We start from the raw sequence: 19,722 nt of genomic DNA on the forward strand, positions 1-19,722 counted from the left end.
GCCTTTGGTAGAACTTTGTTTTTTTGAAAAACTTTTAAATTGAGGTATTTTCTTTTACTGATGGGTTTTTAAGAATTTTTACAATGACCCCTCTCAATCCCCCAAACCTAAGATCACTTTACTGTCTCTACAGTTTCATGGTTTCCAGAATGTTGTATAGATGGAATCCCACCTTTCAGAGCTTTTCAGATTGACTTCTTTCATTTAAATTAAAATCCTTCTATGGATTTTTTTTTTTTTTTTTTTTTTGCCAGTCCTGTGGCTTGAATTCTGGGCCTGGCCTCTATCCCTGAGCTTCTTTTGTTCAAGGCTAAGACTACCACTTGAGCCACAGCAAAACTTCCAGCTTTTTTTTTTTTTTTTTTTTGGATTGCTCATTTCTTACTAATGCTGAGTAATAATCCTTTGAGTTGAGTGGGTGGGTCTCATCTGTAATCCCAGCTACGTAAGAAGTGAAGGGAGAGCGAGAGCAAAGCCAACATGGGCAAAGCTATTGGGACCATCTCCAAGACAAAATAAAAATGGGTTTAGGTTGTAACTCAAAGGACAGTGGTTGAGTAGAAGGCATTAGACCCTGAGTTTGCTCTAAACCACTGCAAAAGAAAAGAATTGTCTGGATGTTCCATAGTTCATCCATTCAATTGCTAAAAGATATTTGTATTGCTTTATGAATAAAGTAACCATCCTCTGTACAGGATTTTGCCCTCTCCCCATATCAGTTTTCAATTCATTTGGGTAAATATCAAGGAACAAGTTTGCTTGATTGTATGGTTAAGAGTATGTGTGGTTTTGTAAGAGACCAGCAAACTATCTATCTTTGTGCTGTTTTGCATTATTCTCACTGGGAATTCCTGTCATCTTCTTTCCAGCATTCACTGTTGTCGAGATTTTGGCTCTCTGAATAGGTGGGTAGTAGGATTTTATTGTATATTACAATTCCCTATTAACAGCTGTTTAATCTTTTTCATGTTGTTTGTTAGCTGTGGGCTTCTGGTGGTATCCTTTTACTCATTTTTAAATTTGGGCCATTTACTCTCTTATTGCTGAGTTTTAAGGGTTTTATAACAATCACTTACCACGTGTGTCTTCAAAATATTCTCTAGTCTGTAGCTGGGGTTTGAACTCAGGGCCTTGTGCTTGTGAGGGAGGTATTCTATCACTGAGCGACACACCTCCATTCCTCATTTGACTGGTTGAGATAGGGTCTTACATTTTGCTGGGGTCCTTTCCCGGACCATGATCCTCCCATTTTACATTTCCTAACTCCCCTCGTGTCTAGGGAACAGTGGCCCTCGCTGGACCTCCTGCCCACACAAGGCAGGTCTTGGCCATGCTGTCCTCCCAGGCACTACAACACGATCTGTGACCCTCTCGCATGACAGTTTAATGAGCCACTTGTTGGAGGTGGTGGTTTCAGCAGTCGGAAGGGCCCTGGATTTCAAGTCACCACTGTTCTCTGATCAAGAACAGCCATTTTGAACAAGTCATGCTAATACTGTGCACACTGAGGTCTGCTGCATACCCTCGTGGTTAGTTCTGTGACTTACAAATGTCCCTGGTTGGTGAGGTCGGGTAGGTATAATCAAGTATGAGGTATGTTTCCTGTTTTTACATCTAAATAATACACTGTTCTATTTCAATACAGTTCCACGATGAACTCTACAGTTCAGCATTGCTGGTGTGTTGAAGCTGTTCTATGAAACAATTCAGCAGATCCTCAAAATCTTGAGCAGGATTTCAGAACACTGGAATTCTACTGGTAAGATCTGATGCGTAACTGTCATGGGAGGCACCATTCATAGTAGCCAAAAAGTAGAAACAGCCAAAATGCTCATCAGCTGATAAACAAAAGGTGGGAAATCTACACAATGGAATAGTATTTGGCAACAAAAAGAAACGAAGTATCCCTAAATGACATAACATGGATAAATCTCAAACATAACACAAAGTATAAGATGCCTAGCATAGAAGACATTATATTTTTCCATTTATATAAGATGTACAGAACAGTTAAGTCTATAGAGATACAAAGTAGATTAATGCTTGTCAGGCTGGGAGAGGTTGGAAAAGAATAGATATTGTTTACAGAGTTTCTTTCTAGGATAATAAAAAATGCTCTCCAAAATTAAGATAGTAGAGATGGTTACACATCTCTAAATATATTGGAAACTACTTATACTATAAATGGAGAATTGTGTGGTTTGTGAATTATATCACGATAAAACTATTATATTTATAGTTTGGCTTGAAAACTTAATTATAATTCAACCTTGCTATTTTACTACTAAAATATACTTAAAAAGATCCAATTCTATGACTCTAAACTGTGTTATATAAAACACTTTACAACATTCTTTAATGAAGATAAAAAATCATCAAGGAAGTATTACAAAGAAAAGCAACGAGGACAAAAAATACAATTTTGGTACTTCAGGAGACATAATTAAATTTTGCTCTAAGTTTACACAAATATACAGTAATATTTAAATAAAAACATCTGCTTTATACAAAAGAAATACCCTAACACAGTAGAGTCTCACAATGCTTTGGCAAACATCAATTTGATGCTTTAGAGTTATTTTAATGTACTGTTAACAAATTTCCAATCAGGCCAGTTTGGATATATCTTCATACAGAATCCCTTCAACTCTCCGTCCTTTTAAAGGCCCCTACAAATTCAAATAATTGAAGAAAATGTTAAAAACACATGTACTTAAAAGACAAAAACATGACACCACACTATCAATGCAAATGTACATTTTCTAGAGCTCTAGAACATCTCTAATAAAACTATGCACTTGAAAAATCAATGGCATTATAGTGAAAAGTCACTGATTTTCTCTGTTGCTGTTTAAAATGTGCTATGTGTAGATCCCATGGCAGGAACTCGGTAGCTTTTCAGTGCGTCTTGGGCTTGGAGAGAGGATGACAGTTTCCTCATTCCACTGGTGACTGGGGAAGCGAGGCCATGGCTGGAGCTCCTACTCATGGAAGCTACACAACAGATGGCTAGGCCATGCCGCTCTCCTGGTACAAGGTGCTGTGAGCTGTACCCTGTCTGTGTCACATGACAACTGAACGAGCCACTCGCTGAGGATGGTTGAGACCCCAGTTGGAAGGACAAGTCACCAATGCTCCCTGATCGAGAAAACCCGCTTGGAACTTCTACAATGCCATTCTCCACGTGTAGACTGCTTTTTAGAACAAACATCATCATAAGCAATACTGCTAATCCGTAACTTGTCTTCTAGGTTAGTGGTGATTTTTAGGGCTGGTCACAGAGCCAGATACAATTTGGTAGCATTGAGGCTGATAGTCACAGCCAGAGTTCAACTCCCACCACAGCAGGTGGCCTTAATGTCTCTCCATTTCAGTTCTCTTTCCTGGGGTCCCCCAGTGGGGAGACAGTGCCTACATTATAGAGCTATTCGAAAACAGAACATCCTTTGAGCATGGGCTCATTCATTGACAATTTGTTACAAAGCTCCGGATTAAAACGTGAAAGCAGACCCTCTCCTTTGCACAATGTAACAGGATGATGATGTCGATGGCAATGATGGTGATGGTGACTGAGAATCAGTTTCCCCTAACATGGTTTTCAAACTGTCACTCTTTTCTTAAGGAACTAAGTTTCCAGATAAACCATGACCCAAATTGAAATTTTCCTTATGGTGTTTAAAGGTCTACAGGTAATTACGCCTTTCTAACAAATCTAAATAAAAAGGCAGCCAGACATTTGGGTGCATTAGACCAGGAGCGAAAAAGCTAAGGCTGCTTAGGGTTAATGTTCAGGCAATGAAAAATCTACCATTACAGGTCACTCTCACCCTAGAAATGACCCACTTTTGGTCTACTGAAAGCATATTCCTTTCCTAATACACTTTTCTTTTCACTTTTATTACATTTTACACCTTGCCTGAATTCTTCTCTTGCTGGATTCAAGGACTGACTCTCCAGTAAGTAAGACACCCAGTTTCAAGGGAACTTCCGGAAGGACCATTAGTGTGTGAACAGAAGGCTTCTGGACAGGGCCCCATCCACTGTTAATGCTACCACTCACGCACAGAATTCACCAGGAACCTCAGCTGAGGAGCCCTCGTCACTCAAGCATCTGTAAAGAGGCAAGTGGCAAGAACTAGGAAAGTCCTGAGTTTGTGCTTAGCATATAAGGAGTCTGGACTCAGTTCTGGCAAGTCACGCCACAGGAAAATGTACCATTTAGGCATCTGCCACTTGAAGATGGTTGATCCTGAATGGAAAGAAAAGATGGAAGTGGCTCCCCATCACTGCTGAAATGGTTTGCACTTTTTTGCCAGGGTCATTTTAAATGTTTCCACTTCCAACAGCATTTTTAAAACCACTGTTCCAGCAGGGCACAGGTGGCTCATGCCTGAAATCCTAGCTACTCCAGAGGCTGGAGATTTGCAGTTCAAAGCCAGCTCAGGCAGAAAAATCTGTGAGACTCTTATCTCCAATTAACTACCAAAAAGCCAGAAGTGGAGTGTGTGGCTCAAAGTGGCAGAGCATTGGCCTTGAATGCAAAAACTCAGGGACAGACCCCCAGCCCCGAGTTCAAGTGCAAGGACTAGCACCAAAACAAACAAAAACCAAGTAACAACAACCCAAAAACTCGTTTTAAAATTTCACTGTTCAGTGGAACAGTGAATTTAGAGAACTTCTGGGTAAGATCCCTGTACATCCTGTTTAATGATGTGCACGGGACCTTATTGTCTTATTCATTTGTCTTTTGAACACTTTCTACCTATTATGTATGGGCTTAGATCATTTGCTTTTACATAAGGAACCTTTGTTTCTAAAGGTCCAAATAGTAACGGGGGGATGTAAGGCATGGAAACCGGATGTGGACTCCCTCAAAGAAGAACCTAAATGGCTTTTCCAGAAAAATCTCTCTGAGATACATATCCTTTAGCAGGTCCATGGGCTTTGTGGACCTATGAATAACCAAGAGAATACATAAAATTTTTGGAATGATTATAAACTTTTATAAGGCTGTCTTAGAAGGTGTACTGGCTCCCAAACACTAAAACTTAGAATAGTGAAGGTGAAGAACTCTTGCTTACTGCGCAGCAACAGTTCAGATGACATCTGGGCCCCACTCACACCCTTGTCAGTGACTGAGAAGCAACGTGACGGCTATGCTCGAGTTCTTGATCTCATTGTACTGATCTACGGAACTTTCCATTCTCAAAGAGGAAGGGAGGTGTATGACACTTGGAAACATAGTTAACCTCTGTAGCCGCTTCCTTATTAACTTTCTCTATACTCCTTCCACTAATTTTAGTATTCCAAATCAAAATCTATATTAGATGTGAGAGAAAAAAATTCAGTACATACAATAATACATAAAATTCTGTACATAAAAATTGTATGCAATTTTGTAAAAAACAAAGACTGAAAAGTAACAGACACAATGAATGTAGATTCTTTGGTAATGAAAAAATAAAATGCTTCATTCAAAGGTATAACCGCTGAAGAAAATTAGCTTACAGATACATAAAAACGTTTCTTTTTTTTCAGTGGGGTAGCAGTGGGGATTGAATTCAGTGCCTTGTGCTTGCTAGGTAATAAGCATTTTACCACTTTATGGCTATCTAAATGGGAGGGAAGGCATACAAGAAGCCCAGATTCTAAAACAAAGACCATTCCAATTAAAAGGCAGTGGGATGCATTCTGAAACTTCGTCTTTGTGTGAACACACTTACAGTTTCAATCATGACGGTGGCTGAAAAGGTCTTCTCATTGATGGATTCCAGGGTGGCTTCATTGCCTCTGTAGCCTCCATTTAAAACTAGAATTCTTTTTCCTACAATGGGAAATGAATGTAAAAGTTAACACAAAGAAAACACCTAGTTTTTTTCTTCCACCTTGTCAGAGAAAAATGCATTATGCTGAATGATCACCAAAGATCCTAAAACGCTTCTCTTAGAAGTTCTCAATCATGTACGAATTGAGAACTTTGAAAAGATTTTGACTATGTTATTATAATATTTCTCATTTTTCTCATTCATTTGTTAAAGGGATAGATTTTCACTTTAGATTAAATGGCATATAAGGTATTTAAAAAAATGTTGAGTCAGAAGTAGAGAAAGTTTAGCTTACTTTCACTTCTTTAATTCCTAAGATGGTTTGGCAGTTTTATAAAAATGTAAACATGCCTACCATAGGACTGAGAGAATAGAAATCATATTCGCACGAACAGGAATGTGCATAGCAGTTTTATCTGTATGTGTCAAAAACTACAATCTAAATGTCTAACAACAGCTGACTTTCACAAACTGTGACATACTTAGACGATGGCATGCTATTCAGCAATACAAAAGAATGAACTATAGGTACCCAAAAGGCTCCCCTCCCACTAAAAACACATGCTGTATGATTTTATTTCTATAAGAGCCCTGGAAAATATGAACTAAACCACGGTGACAAAAAGCAGGTCTGTGGTTGCCTGAGCAGGAGGGGAAGGCTGAAGTTGAGGGTAGAGGATTAGAAAAGGAAAGGAAGGGACATGTTCGTTATCTTGACTATAGGATGGTTTCAGAGTAGTCACATGTTAAAATGGGTCAAATTCTATTTCTTATATATGTCCAATTTATTATACAGATTATATATCAATAAAGTGATAAAAAATTTTCTAATCTGTGAGTTATTTTAAGGGGAAAAAGAATACAGGATAGGATAAACTAACAGGGACAATCTCCAAGGCTTCTGTCATCAATTCCAGCAACAATGCACCAAATATTCTGAAATCAGAGGCAAACAATGTAAACCATAGTATACAGATGTGGATTAAAAACCCAAGGGAATAAACAGAGAGACGACTTTAACTCCATAATCTCTGATAAACATATGTCAATAATATACCTAATATAACTGATTTTTATATCCATGTCATGTCTGTGTTTTGCTTTAGAAGAAACAAATTCATGCCGTCAAATGGCTTGCTCAGAGGGGTGAAAAGATATTAAGCCACCTGAAGTTAGGTCAAATGGTATTAGTTATGCTGGCAGCTAATATTTCTAAATGGAAATATGCCCCAACTATCCAATAATGTTAAAAGGTAGATATGTCTTGTTTCCCAAACAGAACTGATCATTTTCATGGCATATACATTAGATGGTTGGTCTGCAAGCAGGTTTACCTGGTGCCGGAATTACTGTCTCTAAATGAGTCTGGTCAAGTTTCAGTTTATCTCCAGAATCAATCATCTTTACAACAGCTGTATACTTGTCAATTACTTCCTGTTGTGTAAAATGAACACTTTTGTAATAATACAAGAATATGTAAATACTAGGATAAAAAGGACAAAAATAAAATAAAAACAAATGAAATTCCAATTGAATGAGTCATTTTTATAAATAACAGGATTTTCCAGATTTTATGTATGATTTCTCAGCCCATGGTTCTTAATAAAGAACTCAATTCCAAGCTTTGTTTACGTTTTCATCTGGAAAGAATAAGGGACTGATTAGCTTAGAATAAGACTTAGAGTAAGTACAGAAGAAAGGCCATATAGGGAATGATGAAAAGCAGAAAAAGACTGAAATTTCCAAACTCTATGGCAGTCAGTAGATTGTCTCCCAAGCAATACAAAACGAAGTCCTCATGAGACCTCTGGGCCAAAAGTCCATCATTAACAAAGACGATTCATCTAACTGATAATTAGCAAAGCTTGCCCCAAGTTTTAAAGCAAGACTTCATACATCCTGTCTGCTCCAGTAAGAAAATGGACCGAGGTGAACTGAAAAGAGAAATATGTCTCCGAAAGTTATGATCTTAGATTTCATTTCATGAAACAATTAGAAATATAAACACAAGATTTCTGATGTAAGGATTTGATTTCCAGGAGTTTCACTTAGTCATCCATCAGCCTTTTCTTTTTATGAATTATCAGCTGGGTGCTGGTGGCTTATGGCTATAACCCTAGTTATTTAAGAGGCTGAGGTTTGGTGATTATGGTCTGATTACGGTCAGCCTGGGCAGACAAATCAATACTCTTATTTTCAATTAACCATTAAAGAGGTGAAACTGGTGGCATAGGCTCAAGTGGTACAGTCCAAGTCTTGAGTAAAAGCTCCTGAGTTCAAGCCCCAGTACCCCAGTAACACACACACTAACTCTTCTTACCTTGACAATACCCTTTTTCTTATGATATTTATCCCCAAGTTTTTTGGTTATAATCTTTACAATGATTTCCTAAAAACAAAAAAAAACATAAAGATAAAGGAAAAGTCTCAAGTTTTCAGTTTACTCTATACTTTTAAGTCACATTCAATAAAAACGGTAAAATGGAACTCTTCTGCAAAATAATAAATTAGAAATTAGAGTTCTAACTCTTCCCAATAAGGGCTCCACATTCTGTTAGAAATCCTTTATTCCCTTTCCTCTTTTTTATCCTCTTTTTTTCCTAAAGGAAAAATGAGACAAGCAAAATGGCTGGTTTTTACAATGAAGGTTTCTTGAGAGTTGGGACTTTTATCTGGGAATCTCAACTCTGTCAGTTCACATCTTTCACTGTCCAAGCTTCCTTCTCTCAAGGTAATTGTGTGTGTGCGCGCACACGTGTATGTATGTGCTGGGACTGAGAATGGAACTCAGGCCTTTCACTCTCACTTGGCTTTGGCACTCACAGTTCATGCTCTATCACAGGAACTATGCCTCCAGCCTGGTATTTTCTTGGCCAACTAGACAGAGTCTCCTAGACTTTTATGCCCAGACTGGCTTTGAACTGTGATTCTCAGACCTCAGCCTCCCAAGGAGCTAGGATTACAGATTTAGGCCACTGGCCCTTGGCTTTCACAAGTTTTTTGTTGTTGTTGTTGTTGTTGTTTGTTTTGTCTTTAGGCTGAATTTGTCTTCATTAGGCTGATTTTGTTTTTAATGTAAATGGGATCCCTCCAGATCAGCTCTAGCTGAAAGTATCGATTTGGCAAGAATTTCTTTGCAAAGAGGAGAAATCCAGGCTTATTTCATACTAATGAATTCTGAGATTTGCTGCTCTCCTTCTTTTTCTGACTTGGATTAGCTATTCATTGCTTGACCCATGGCTACATCCACTGCAGGGATTCTGTAATTGCCATTCCAAGTAAATACAAGAAATGGTCACAAGCACTTCCTAAAGCTGGACCCAAAAAAAAAATGTTGTTTCTCTCCTTTTTTTTTTTTCCTTTAAGTCAATTGTTCTTAGTAAGGGTATACATCAGAATCACTTGGAAGATAAGTTAAAAAAAAAATCTGCCTTTCAAGGGCTGGGAAGATGGCTTAGTGGCAAGAGTGCTTGCCTTGTATACATGAAGCTCTGGGTTCGATTCCTCAGCACCATATATAGAAAAAGCCAGAAGGGGCGCTGCGGCTCAAGTGGCAGAGTGCTAGTCTTGAGCAAAAAGAAGCCAGGGACAGTGCTAAGGCCCTGAGTTCAAGCCCCAGGACTGGAAAAATGAACAAAACAAACAAACAAAAATCCTGCCTTTCACACTAGGAGACTCAATGACAGTAGTACTAAAGCATATATATTTTGAAAATAACTCTCCAAGCTCAGACAGAAGGAAGGGCTCCTAACAGCTGTATGAGAGGCTCAGATCAGGAGGGCTGCGGTTCCATGCCAGCCCAGGTAGAAAAACCCGTAAGACGTCATCTCAACAGAGGAAAACCAAATTCACTTTATGTGCCTTTAATCTGGGAAGCCTAAAATAGGCATACTACAGTCTAGGTGCAATCTAGAGAGTGAAACTTTATCTCAAAAATAACAAGTGAAAAACAGGGCTGGAGGCCATGGGTCAGCAGTAGAGAAATGGTCTAGCAAGTGCACGGCCTAAATTCAAACCCTAATACTGCTCCCCCTAAGATATATACATACTTTCATGTTATTATTCTAAAATAAGCAATTAAATACAAGCCTCCCTTGACTTTGTCAAATTAAAGTCTGTTTTTGCCCCTACAAAGTGCATAAATGTGTCATTTGAAGACTATACATTTCAGCCCTTACAACTGTATACTTTAATCGCATTTCTGAAAATACATTGTTTTTGTCTTACAACAAAAAAATCTGCAAATAATTCAAGGTTCACATTCAAGGTGGCCTTAAGCAAATTCAGCACTAAACTGAAGGAACACCACTGACATATGAACACGAAAGAAATCTCCAACACAGTTGCACCCAATAATGAATCGAAGTTCAGCAGACAGTCATTACAAATGCTAACAAACTCTACTTCCATAATTGACATATATTCAGGAAATGGAGTTATACCAAAGGTGGCTACATCATTCACTGAATGCAAACGTAGGTGCTAAAAGGCACAGTGGAACACGTACAGGCTGCAGCCAGTGGTCTGTGCGGGACGTTCTTTTCTTTTCCTCTTCAATCTACAGAACACACAAGATAACCAGAAAATATTCTCCTTAGAAGCCTGTTTATATTTCAAAATACTATTCTAGGTAGCAAAATAACACGATACAATTCATACTTCACCAATGATAAGATTTGTAAGCTCTAATACAAATTTTAAAAAGCATTATTTTAATTCTCTTGTTGGTTTGCTTTTGAGCCAGTCTTGCGATGTAACCTGGGCTGGGCTTGTAGTTTGCAGTGAAGCCCAGACTAGATGCAAACTTGAAATCTTCTTGCCTCTATTTCCTGAGTGTTCAGACATGTACCACCACCACTCAGAGAAGTGTAATTCACTTTGAAATAAGAAAATGAACCCTTGGATTAAAAACAAGATGTGATAAGGCCAGCTAGCTGACAAGAATATAGAAACGACTTGGTCTGTGCAATACTCAAAGCCATCTGCCAACCCCGCAGTGCCCTCCATGCGTTTTCTCCATCCTCTCACTACCACAAGCCGGGAACATGTACATTCTTTTTCATGTGGTGAAAATAAACAGACCACTTTAGCATGGCATGGATACAGTCTAAAAGCAAAGAGGAGGTAATGATAATATAAGCTCTGAAATAAAGGAGAAGACAGTTACCACCGAGATATAAATAAAAGAGACAAAAAGAGAAAGTGTTGTCTAGTTACTATGGCTAGATACCATGTCTTTTTCATTCCCAACTGCTTTAAGTTGACCTAAAACACAACTTTGAATGGCATCCAATAATGTCATTTTAATCCTCATTTTAAAAGTCCTTCAACAGCTGGTCACTGGTAGCTCAGACCTGTAATCCTAGCTACTCTTATCTCCAATTAACCACCAGCAAACCAAAAGTGGTGCTGTGGCTTAAAGGGATAGAGTGCTGGACTTGGGAGAGTGCCCAGGCCAAGTTCAAGCCCTACAACTGACAAAGGAAAAACAAAGAATATTAAAGAAAAAAGTTAAGCTTCTTAGTCATGCGTTCTTTCTCTTCTGTCCTTTCCCTTCTTTTCTATAAGATAATGCTATGAGAGGGAGAGAGAGAGGAATATCTAGGAGTATTATCAAGAGGTTTTTTGATAAAACCATGGGCAGAGCACTTGTATAGCACACATAAGGCTTTGGTTCAATCACACCAGTATCACCAAAAAAAAAAAAACCACAAAAAAGAAAGAAAGAATCTTTTGGATAGGATGGCCCTAAATCCAGGAATCCAGTTAATATTCATCCTACCTATGAAGCACTGGGTCAAATCGAAATGAAAGCACGTCTCAGTGATACGTGGATGTTGGGGGCACCAGAGTTACACGTGTAAGTGGAGGAGTCCCACAGGAGTTCCCTCTGAAGTACTGAAGTCCTAGCCAAACTACTGACACCTAACTGCTTAGAGAGTTTCAAAGTTAGTGCTAGAGACAAGAAAATAAACACATGGGGGTGGGGAGAGTACAGCATGATGCTCTGACTGCTTCTGACCACAAGGCTTCTTTTCCCTCAACTCACAGAAAAGTTTTTCTACCTTTATATGAATGTGGCAAGTGACTCGAATCACATCTTTCCACTCATGGCTCATGCGTATGCATATAGCTCTTATGGGATCATACCTCCATGATTTCATCCAGTGCAGACTTCTTTTTCTTCTTTTCTTTGGCCTGAGCTGAGCTCTGGGAGGAGTCTTTTCGCTTGACCGAGGCGGCACTACCCAGGGTTTTCAGGGCACTCGGCCCCAAGGAACTGGGAATAGAACAGAACCATGCTTGCCCATGAGCAATACAGTATGCACATGTGCACAACTAACAGTAGAGCACAAACGCAACCAAAACAACAAAGGATGGGCCTCTCTCCCACATATCTAACCGCACACAAGGAGAGTCAGCAGGCCCTGTCTTTGCCCCTTACGTCTCTGTGGCTAGTTCAGTATCCAAGGTGGGGTGGGGGCACAAACTTCAGCATTCGGGAGATCAGGGTTTGCAGGTGTTCATGAGGAACGTTAGACGCTCACATATTTAATCCTCACATTCTCTTCTATGTATGGGGATAATGTGACCCAACTCAGCTTGATTGTAAGGATCAGATGAGAGGGTTAGAAACAATTAGTAAGACTCTGACGCAGTACTGTTGGTAGTTTGTTTTAAAGTAAAGCTCAACATGTCACTTAAAAGCTTTATATTGGTCCAGAGGGCCTAGCGTTTGGTGGCATACATTTACAATTCTCTAATGCGAGCATGTGGTACCGCCCGAATGCCACTGTAATCAGTACAGTCAAGAAGGGTTGCTGCACTTCAACTGCAGCCACTACCACCTCCCAGACTCCCACAGTTGTAAGATTTCTAGCTGCAACTCACCTTGATTTGGAAGATGTTCCTGCTGAACTGCATGCGCCTTTATTCAGATTAAATGTAACTAGAGGGGGGAAAAATAGTTATTCTATACACACACAGACACAGACTTTTACTAGAACTTCTTAAAGAGTTCATAGAACTCATAAACTTTGTTTTTTGAGACAGGATCTCATTATGCAGCCAATACTGGCCTTGAACTCTCCATACTCCTGATAGGCACGTACCCCCATGTCTAGCCCTATACACAAACATGTTTAATCAATGAAGCTAAAAGGAGTCCTCTCAGAGACTCCTGCAAAGCATCTCTGGCTATTGCTCGTAGAGCAAGGCAGGACCTTATCCATTATGTCACCCTAGCAGTCAGTCTGGATGTGATGGCTGGGATGCTGGCAGCTACCTTGTCTCTGGGTGGCATATCCCTGCTTTACCTCTGAGGTTCTTATTGCAAGAAATTTCCTTTTTTCTTAAACTAGTATTATTTTCTGTTGCTTTTGGGTGAGGGCATTCCTATCCAATTCACAGTATTATATTTCCATTTTATAGAAAAGAACAGTGAAAGCCTGATGAAGTAATACTTTGTTCCCAGACATGTTGCTTTCTTTTAGTCAAACAGATGCAAAGGAACCATTTAAAATATCTAAAAAGGAAATTTCAAAACAACCTTTTTCTTCATCATTTTCTCTGCTTAATTCCGTGAAAACAGGGGTCTCCTGTACAAAAAAACAAGGCAAACAATAAAACGTGAAGATTTGGTTTAGAGTGCATATTTACTATTAGCAGTCACTAGGTTTAAATTATGACTCATTGATGCTGTGGTCAAGCAGCCTGAAGACAAAACTGCGGATTATAGTCCCAATTAAGGAATTCTATAAACAGTGCACTCATAAACTGACATGTGCAACTGAAATCCTCACAGTTGGCGCTCTTCAGCCATGCCCGGGGTCTGATGGTGTGTCTGTTCACTGAAGACAGAGTCTCAAGGACCTTTCTGCCCAGGCTGGCGTCAACGCTCAGCCCTCCAGGTGCCGGCCCCAAGTAGTTAGGATTACAGGCATGAGTCACCCACACCCGGCCCTCACGCCCTGTTCAATTCCACTGATTGCAACTAGAGGAGTTAGGGACCATCTCTGCTTTAATGATAAAGCAGCTGCGATTAGGGAGATTACTTAATGACTTCAAGATGATAAAGTTAGGAACTGGCCCAAGGTTTAACTCAACTCCTAGTCTTGTCATGCTCTTTCTCCTCTTTAAGGACACCCCCCAACTCAGTTCTCTTACAGCAGCGAGCGCTACTTTGTCAGACTTGTACACAGCATCTGTGGATGTGGCCACTGCCCACCTGCTCTTTCCCTTCCAGACCTCGTCTCACTTGCTCTTCAATAAACTTGGCCGTTTTTTCTTCATCATCGAGGTCCTGCTTCTTCTTCTTCTCGAGTTCCAGTTGCCGCCGAATAGTCTCCGGGTCCCTGTCTATGTACTGAATGTACCAGCCTTTCGGAGTCTCATCCACTTTGCATAAGCCTTGAAGAAACCAACAGATACAAGTGCAAGTGTGAATGGCGATGGTGTAAGGAGCCTCAATGAAAGCTGCTCATCAAGGAGTGGGAGGAAAGAGCAACAGACAGCGTTGTTCTGAGCAAAACGTAATACACACGCATCTGAAATGTCACAGCAAAACGCCTCAGTGCAATAAATAAACACTAAAAGGAAAGGAATGGCCAAAAAGTAGTACAGGCTCGGAGGGCAGGGTGGGCAACCCACTGGAGGGAGAGGGCTAAGGAAGCGGGGAGACGGGGATGGACCTGGTCAATGTCATTTATGTGCACACAGGAAAATATCACAGCGCCACCTGGTGAAATCAGTTTTAAGAGGAGGAAAGGTGGGGAGGGGAACGAGGGAGAGAGTGGGTGGTTGAGATCCACTGTGTACATGAGGATATATCACAATGAAATCCCCCTCGCACAACTAATGTATGCTAGGAAAAAAATGATATAGTAAAAACAAAAAAACGGATTGTGTAAGTTTGAATCAAGCCAAATGTAAATACAAATATGTTTAACTTCTGCATATTTACTCATTCAAATACAGCAGAATAGAGTCAAACACATGAATTTGGAATACTGGCACTTATAGTAAGTGATGTGTCATCTCTATTTCTTTAAACAGAAAAAATTGTTGTGAATTTTATGAGCCAAGCACTCTCCCTCTAGGCCATATTTTATACAGTTACACCAAGCTAACATTTAACAGAGAAGCACATGGAGGAAGATTTGTTTTGCGTAGCAATTATCCAACCATTTCTGAGTATTTAACATCCAATGAGTACATGATGCTTTGTTAACTTAAAAGGAGTAGCAGGCAGTTAGTGGCTCGCACCTGTAATCCTAGCTACTCAGGAGGCTGAGATCTGAGGATTGAGGTTCAAAGCCAGCCTGAGACAAGAAAGTCCATGAGACTCTTGACTCCAATTAACCACTAAAAAGCTGGAAATGGAGGTATGGCTCAAGTGATATAGTACTAGCCTTGAGCACAAAAGCTCAGGGACAGAGCCCAGGCTCTGAGTTCAAGCCCCAGGACCAGTACCAAAATCCAAAAACCAAACAAAGCAGCAAAGAAAATGAGTAAGAAAAGTTTAAAAAACACCTTAGGACAGAGAATAAAGTTCCTTAAAGTAAACTTAGGAGGCAATGGAGGCAATCAGTAGTGATTCGTAACCTAAACGTGAATGTTGAGAAGATCCCAGAGAGCTAAAGTGTTAAATGCATCCAAAGTCACTGGTGCTACAGAGAAGTGACTAGATAATGAAGGTCACAAGGGCCTTAGACAGCTGGCCTCCTCGGTGGGAGTCCGGCTGCTGAACTCCTAGTCAGGTGACCATATTCAGAGGTGGTGGAAACAAGGAGGTGGGCACCCCAGTGGAGGAAAGAGGTTAAGGAAGCGTGCCCTGGAAAGGTGTGTCTTGTCCCTGACCACTATGCTCTCTGCCTGCTGCCCCCTATCCACCATGACGTGGATCTCTTGGCTTCAGCACATGCTCCCTGCCGTGAGGCTTGGCCTTATTACCAGCCCAAAGGCAATGGAAACACGTGACTTCAGGCTGACAGCTCTGAAACAACCAGCCAAAATAAATCCTTCCTCCTATAGGAGGAGCGAGGTTGGCTTTTGCTGCAGGTATTCTGTCCAAGTGACAAGAAAAGACTAATCCAGACAGGATGGTGCTGTGAGCAATCCTTTGACTGCTGAAAGAGGTATCCTTATCACACCACAGAGTAAATGAAGTCAAGGGGATTAGTATGTCCCTCCTCTCCAGTTTGGAAATTGCCCTCCTGTATCCCCTCTTCTATGTCACTTAGAAATGGAACATTCTCACCCTCGCATCAAGGAAGCCACAGGGCAGCTATGGAAACCCTCTCTCCTTACCTTCCCTGCCCAGCCACTTGGTAAAGTCGGTCAGTGTCTCCCACTGAGTGGCGTTCATGTGGATGTGCTCGCGGTGGCTGATGTACTCATTGTAGACGATGTTGTTGTGCACTCTCTTTGTACCTAAGAACAAAATGGGGCATGGTGATGCTGAGAAGACCAGATAATTATAAAGTCATTATCTGAACGACACTTAAGATGCTTACCAAAGCGTCTCCTGAGAAGTTCTAGAAAGTCGTTTCTGAATTCCCTAGGAAAAGAAAGACAGGGAAGTGTTAAGGTATTTTCTACAAATATAAAGCACCATCTTTCCAAAATTTAAGCAATCATAATTTTAATACCTAAACAATATAGGAAGCATGCATGTGACTATTGGCTATGAATCTTTAAAACTAGACAAGGAAAGGAAAGAATCCAAACAGGTTATAGCTTTTTACAGCTGGGGGTAGGGGGTTGAGATGTATATTGGGGCTTGAAATCAGGTCTTCATGCTTGCTAGGCTGGGGCTGTACAAGTTAGGCTATACCTCCATGTCTTTTTGGTTTAGCTACTTTTCAGATGGGGTATCACATCTTTTTGCCTCAGACCATAATCCTACCTATGCCTCGTGAATAGCTTGGCTATTTGGCTAGCCTCAAACTATGGTCCTACCATCTCCCCTTCAAGATGAAGGCTGTAATGATAATTATTAATGAATGTTCACTGACTACTGGGCACTCTTCTGTGTAATCTTCTTTTAGACTCTCTATTAACGATCAACAATACTTGAAAGAGGGTGCTTTCTTTTGGTGTTGTCTTACCAATGAGGAGATTAAAGCACAGAAAAACTCAAGTAGTTCATCTGGGCCACCCTTCAAAATTACTTAGCGGACAGGAATTTGCTAAAGGACAGTTGATAGCATGATCTGTATTCTCAGTCACAATTGTGTTAGAATGAAAGACAGCTTTATAGTTTTGTATATTTCAAATAGGAGAGAGAGACCATTAGTTACTAGTAACACTTTTGTAACAATTTCATACTAGGATAGATTTTCAACACAAGGTTCAACCTGAGCAGAGAGATAATGGAGCCCTCACAATAGCATATAACAATAATAGATCTCCAATATGCAAAATATTAAGCATTTACAAATATGTACCAGATGAGAATGCCTTTGAGTTACTTACTCTGAAAAATAATCCATAAACTGTTGAGGATTCTCTGAAGCCAGCAACAGTTGTCTCTGATGAGACTCAGACATACAATGACACTTGAAGCCATTCTAAAAAAAACAGGAAACATAGCAATGAAAGTCTTTTAAAAAACAAACAAAACAACCCTCTAGCATTTATTGTCATCTGGTAATAGCCCAAGATTAATCAAAACTTTTTGAACAATAAGATTTCAACAGTAGGGCTCATTACATAATAGATAAAAAAGGAAAAAGTTCAATAAAGGGACAATGCCATGGGAAAATTGACTGCTCTCGCCTTTTCAACCAGTCAATACCAAAGTAAAAAAACTGGTGGGGTGAGTGACAGTGGGTTCTATTCCAAATTTAGAATCCTGAGAAAAATTAAGAATTAAAAGCACTAATAATCTGAAGCATACTTTTTAGAAATCATTTAGTAAAATATTATAATGCCAAGTATAGTAAGTCTGCTCTATTTGTGGATCTTTTATACAGGGTAAATAAATACATTATCAAAGAAATTTTAAAAACAAACATTTTCAACTCCAGCATGCACACTGGGTAGCTCAGTTGATGCAAAACTTTAAGCTAGTGCTACATTATTGCCCACTGTGTTCAGTCACTTGTGATTACTCTGTCTCTGCAAAAGCAAATAGTCTCCACAAAGCAAGGCAAAAGTTAATGTGCTTCACTGAACTGAAAGTGAAAATCTGAGATTTGGTGATAGGTAGTATGTCTTTATTGGAAGTGGGGTGGCGTTATAGCAGCTCATGCAACTAGAGAGAATGAATGTGTAACCACCCATATATATCCATTGTACTAGTCTCCTGTTTCCTATGTGAGATTCTCACCTCGATTTAGAAAGAAAAAGAGAACTGAAAGAAAATAACTGTTGATGTTATTTATTGGATACTCCAGCTAAACTAAAGCACTGGATTAGACTGATCCTTTTGCTCTTCTGAGAAAAATGCCACAGCACTAACCTGTTCATAGTTCTTCAATGGGCCGCCTTCATCCACCCCATTAATGGGAAAAAGTGTGAACTCTATAGAGTGACATATAAGAGTTTTAAAGGTCTTCCTGACTCTTTACATATAAGTCACTTGTTACAGGGTCCTGAGGAGGTACCCCAAGTGGGACTCAAACCCACGTCCCTCCAGAGTCCACTGCACAGAGACAGTCTCAAGCAGAGATGGATTGATTGGGGAAGTAAAAAGCGAACTGAACGGCCAGGGATGCAGCACAGACTGGGGAGGTGAAACTGCAACCCCTAACAGTAAGCGTAGCACAAATGTAGGGGGTTGACGCAGGGGGTAGAGCAAGCAACAAATGAGTTAAGCAAGCCATTTGCAGAAGCAGAATTCTGCGGTCAGGCTGACTTAATATTTAACTTCATTTTAACAATTGCTACCACGTCTCCCTAATCGAGATGGAGTCAGCTCTACTCCCTACAACACACTTTAAAACTCAACACCCAGTTACTTTTACTTGCTGGTGGCTCACGCCTGTAATCCTAACTGAGGAGGCTGAGGTCTGAGGATTACCTTTAGAGTGCTAGCCTTGAGTGAAAAAGCTAAGGGACAGCGCCCGGGCCTCGAGTTCAAGCCCCAGTAGGAGTGTGGGGACGCGTGTGCACATACATTCCTATACATACACCCCAAACCTCAACCGCCTGACAAACAGGTTACAACCATTATCCTCACTTTGCCAACAAGGGGAATTTAAGGAATGTGTCCCGATCTTAAGGGGCGCGGCCCAATGCCATAATTATGACAGCCTGACTCCCAAATAAGCCCACAGTCTTGGGCATCGCAGGAGGCCACGCTGTGGGTGCTCGATGAAGTCTGGCTGGATCTTTGTTTTCCTTTTCTCACCGGAAGCTGACTCGAACCGTCCTGGGCACAGCACTCGCCATTCTCCCTGCCTAGCGCTGTGGTCGAGTTTTACTTTATTTCTTTGGGGATCGGTGTGTGGGGGGGGGAGGGAGCTGAATCGGGGAGCAATGAAGTAAGTGTCGGGGGGCCCCGGGGCCCGGCTAAGGTCCGAGGCCGCGCGGGGCAGCACAGCGCGACGTGGCTGGGCGGTTGCCTCGCTCCCGGAAGACCCCGGAGGCTGCAGGATTGGGCAGCCAGGTCCGAGCCTTCTTCATCCGCGCCAGGGTCTCCAACCTGCATTTCCGGGGCGGCCTAAGGGGTGGGGGGGGGGGGGCTACGTACCTCGTCCCGACACTGCTTCTGGCACATCTGGCAGTACCAGCGCAGCTTCTGGAGTCCTTTGGATTTGATTCTGTTGGCGATGGCCTTGGGGGTGAGAAAATCCGACTTCCCCATCGCGACCACCGGCGCGACCACCACAGAGACACACCGCCTCCAGGAGCGCCCAGGTCCGCCGACCGGAAGCGGAACTGGCACGGCGGG

General features: G+C 41.0%; 1 protein-coding gene across 1 annotated transcript; it reads right to left on the reverse strand.

Moving 5' to 3' along the window:
* Positions 1-1,951: 1,951 nt before the first annotated feature.
* Positions 1,952-19,696, reverse strand: Kin (Kin17 DNA and RNA binding protein). Its single transcript, XM_048367422.1, has 13 exons — positions 19,522-19,696; positions 17,301-17,395; positions 16,340-16,383; positions 16,134-16,256; positions 14,053-14,234; positions 13,375-13,423; positions 12,717-12,774; positions 11,976-12,105; positions 10,333-10,383; positions 8,146-8,214; positions 7,160-7,259; positions 5,724-5,824; positions 1,952-2,669 (listed from the first exon to the last, which is right to left on the reverse strand). The coding sequence occupies exons 1-13, from the start codon at positions 19,633-19,635 to the stop codon at positions 2,607-2,609; spliced, it is 1,179 nt and encodes a 392-aa protein (XP_048223379.1). The 5' UTR covers positions 19,636-19,696; the 3' UTR covers positions 1,952-2,606.
* Positions 19,697-19,722: the final 26 nt, after the last annotated feature.

The sequence above is a fragment of the Perognathus longimembris genome, chromosome 18 (genome assembly GCF_023159225.1).
Source record: "Perognathus longimembris pacificus isolate PPM17 chromosome 18, ASM2315922v1, whole genome shotgun sequence".
In the NCBI taxonomy this organism is placed as follows: domain Eukaryota; kingdom Metazoa; phylum Chordata; class Mammalia; order Rodentia; family Heteromyidae; genus Perognathus; species Perognathus longimembris.

Bases quoted from the DNA above. Each gene is read 5' to 3' on its own strand.
- Kin (XM_048367422.1), bottom strand. From the start codon at position 19,635: ATGGGGAAGTCGGATTTTCTCACCCCCAAGGCCATCGCCAACAGAATC. The intron at 17,396-19,521 runs GTACGTAGCCCC...TGTTTTTTTTAG, and splicing joins AGAAGCAGTGTCGGGACGAG to AATGGCTTCAAGTGTCATTG. The intron at 8,215-10,332 runs GTACGTGTTCCA...TTTTGTTTTTAG, and splicing joins CAGACCACTGGCTGCAGCCT to GAAATCATTGTAAAGATTAT.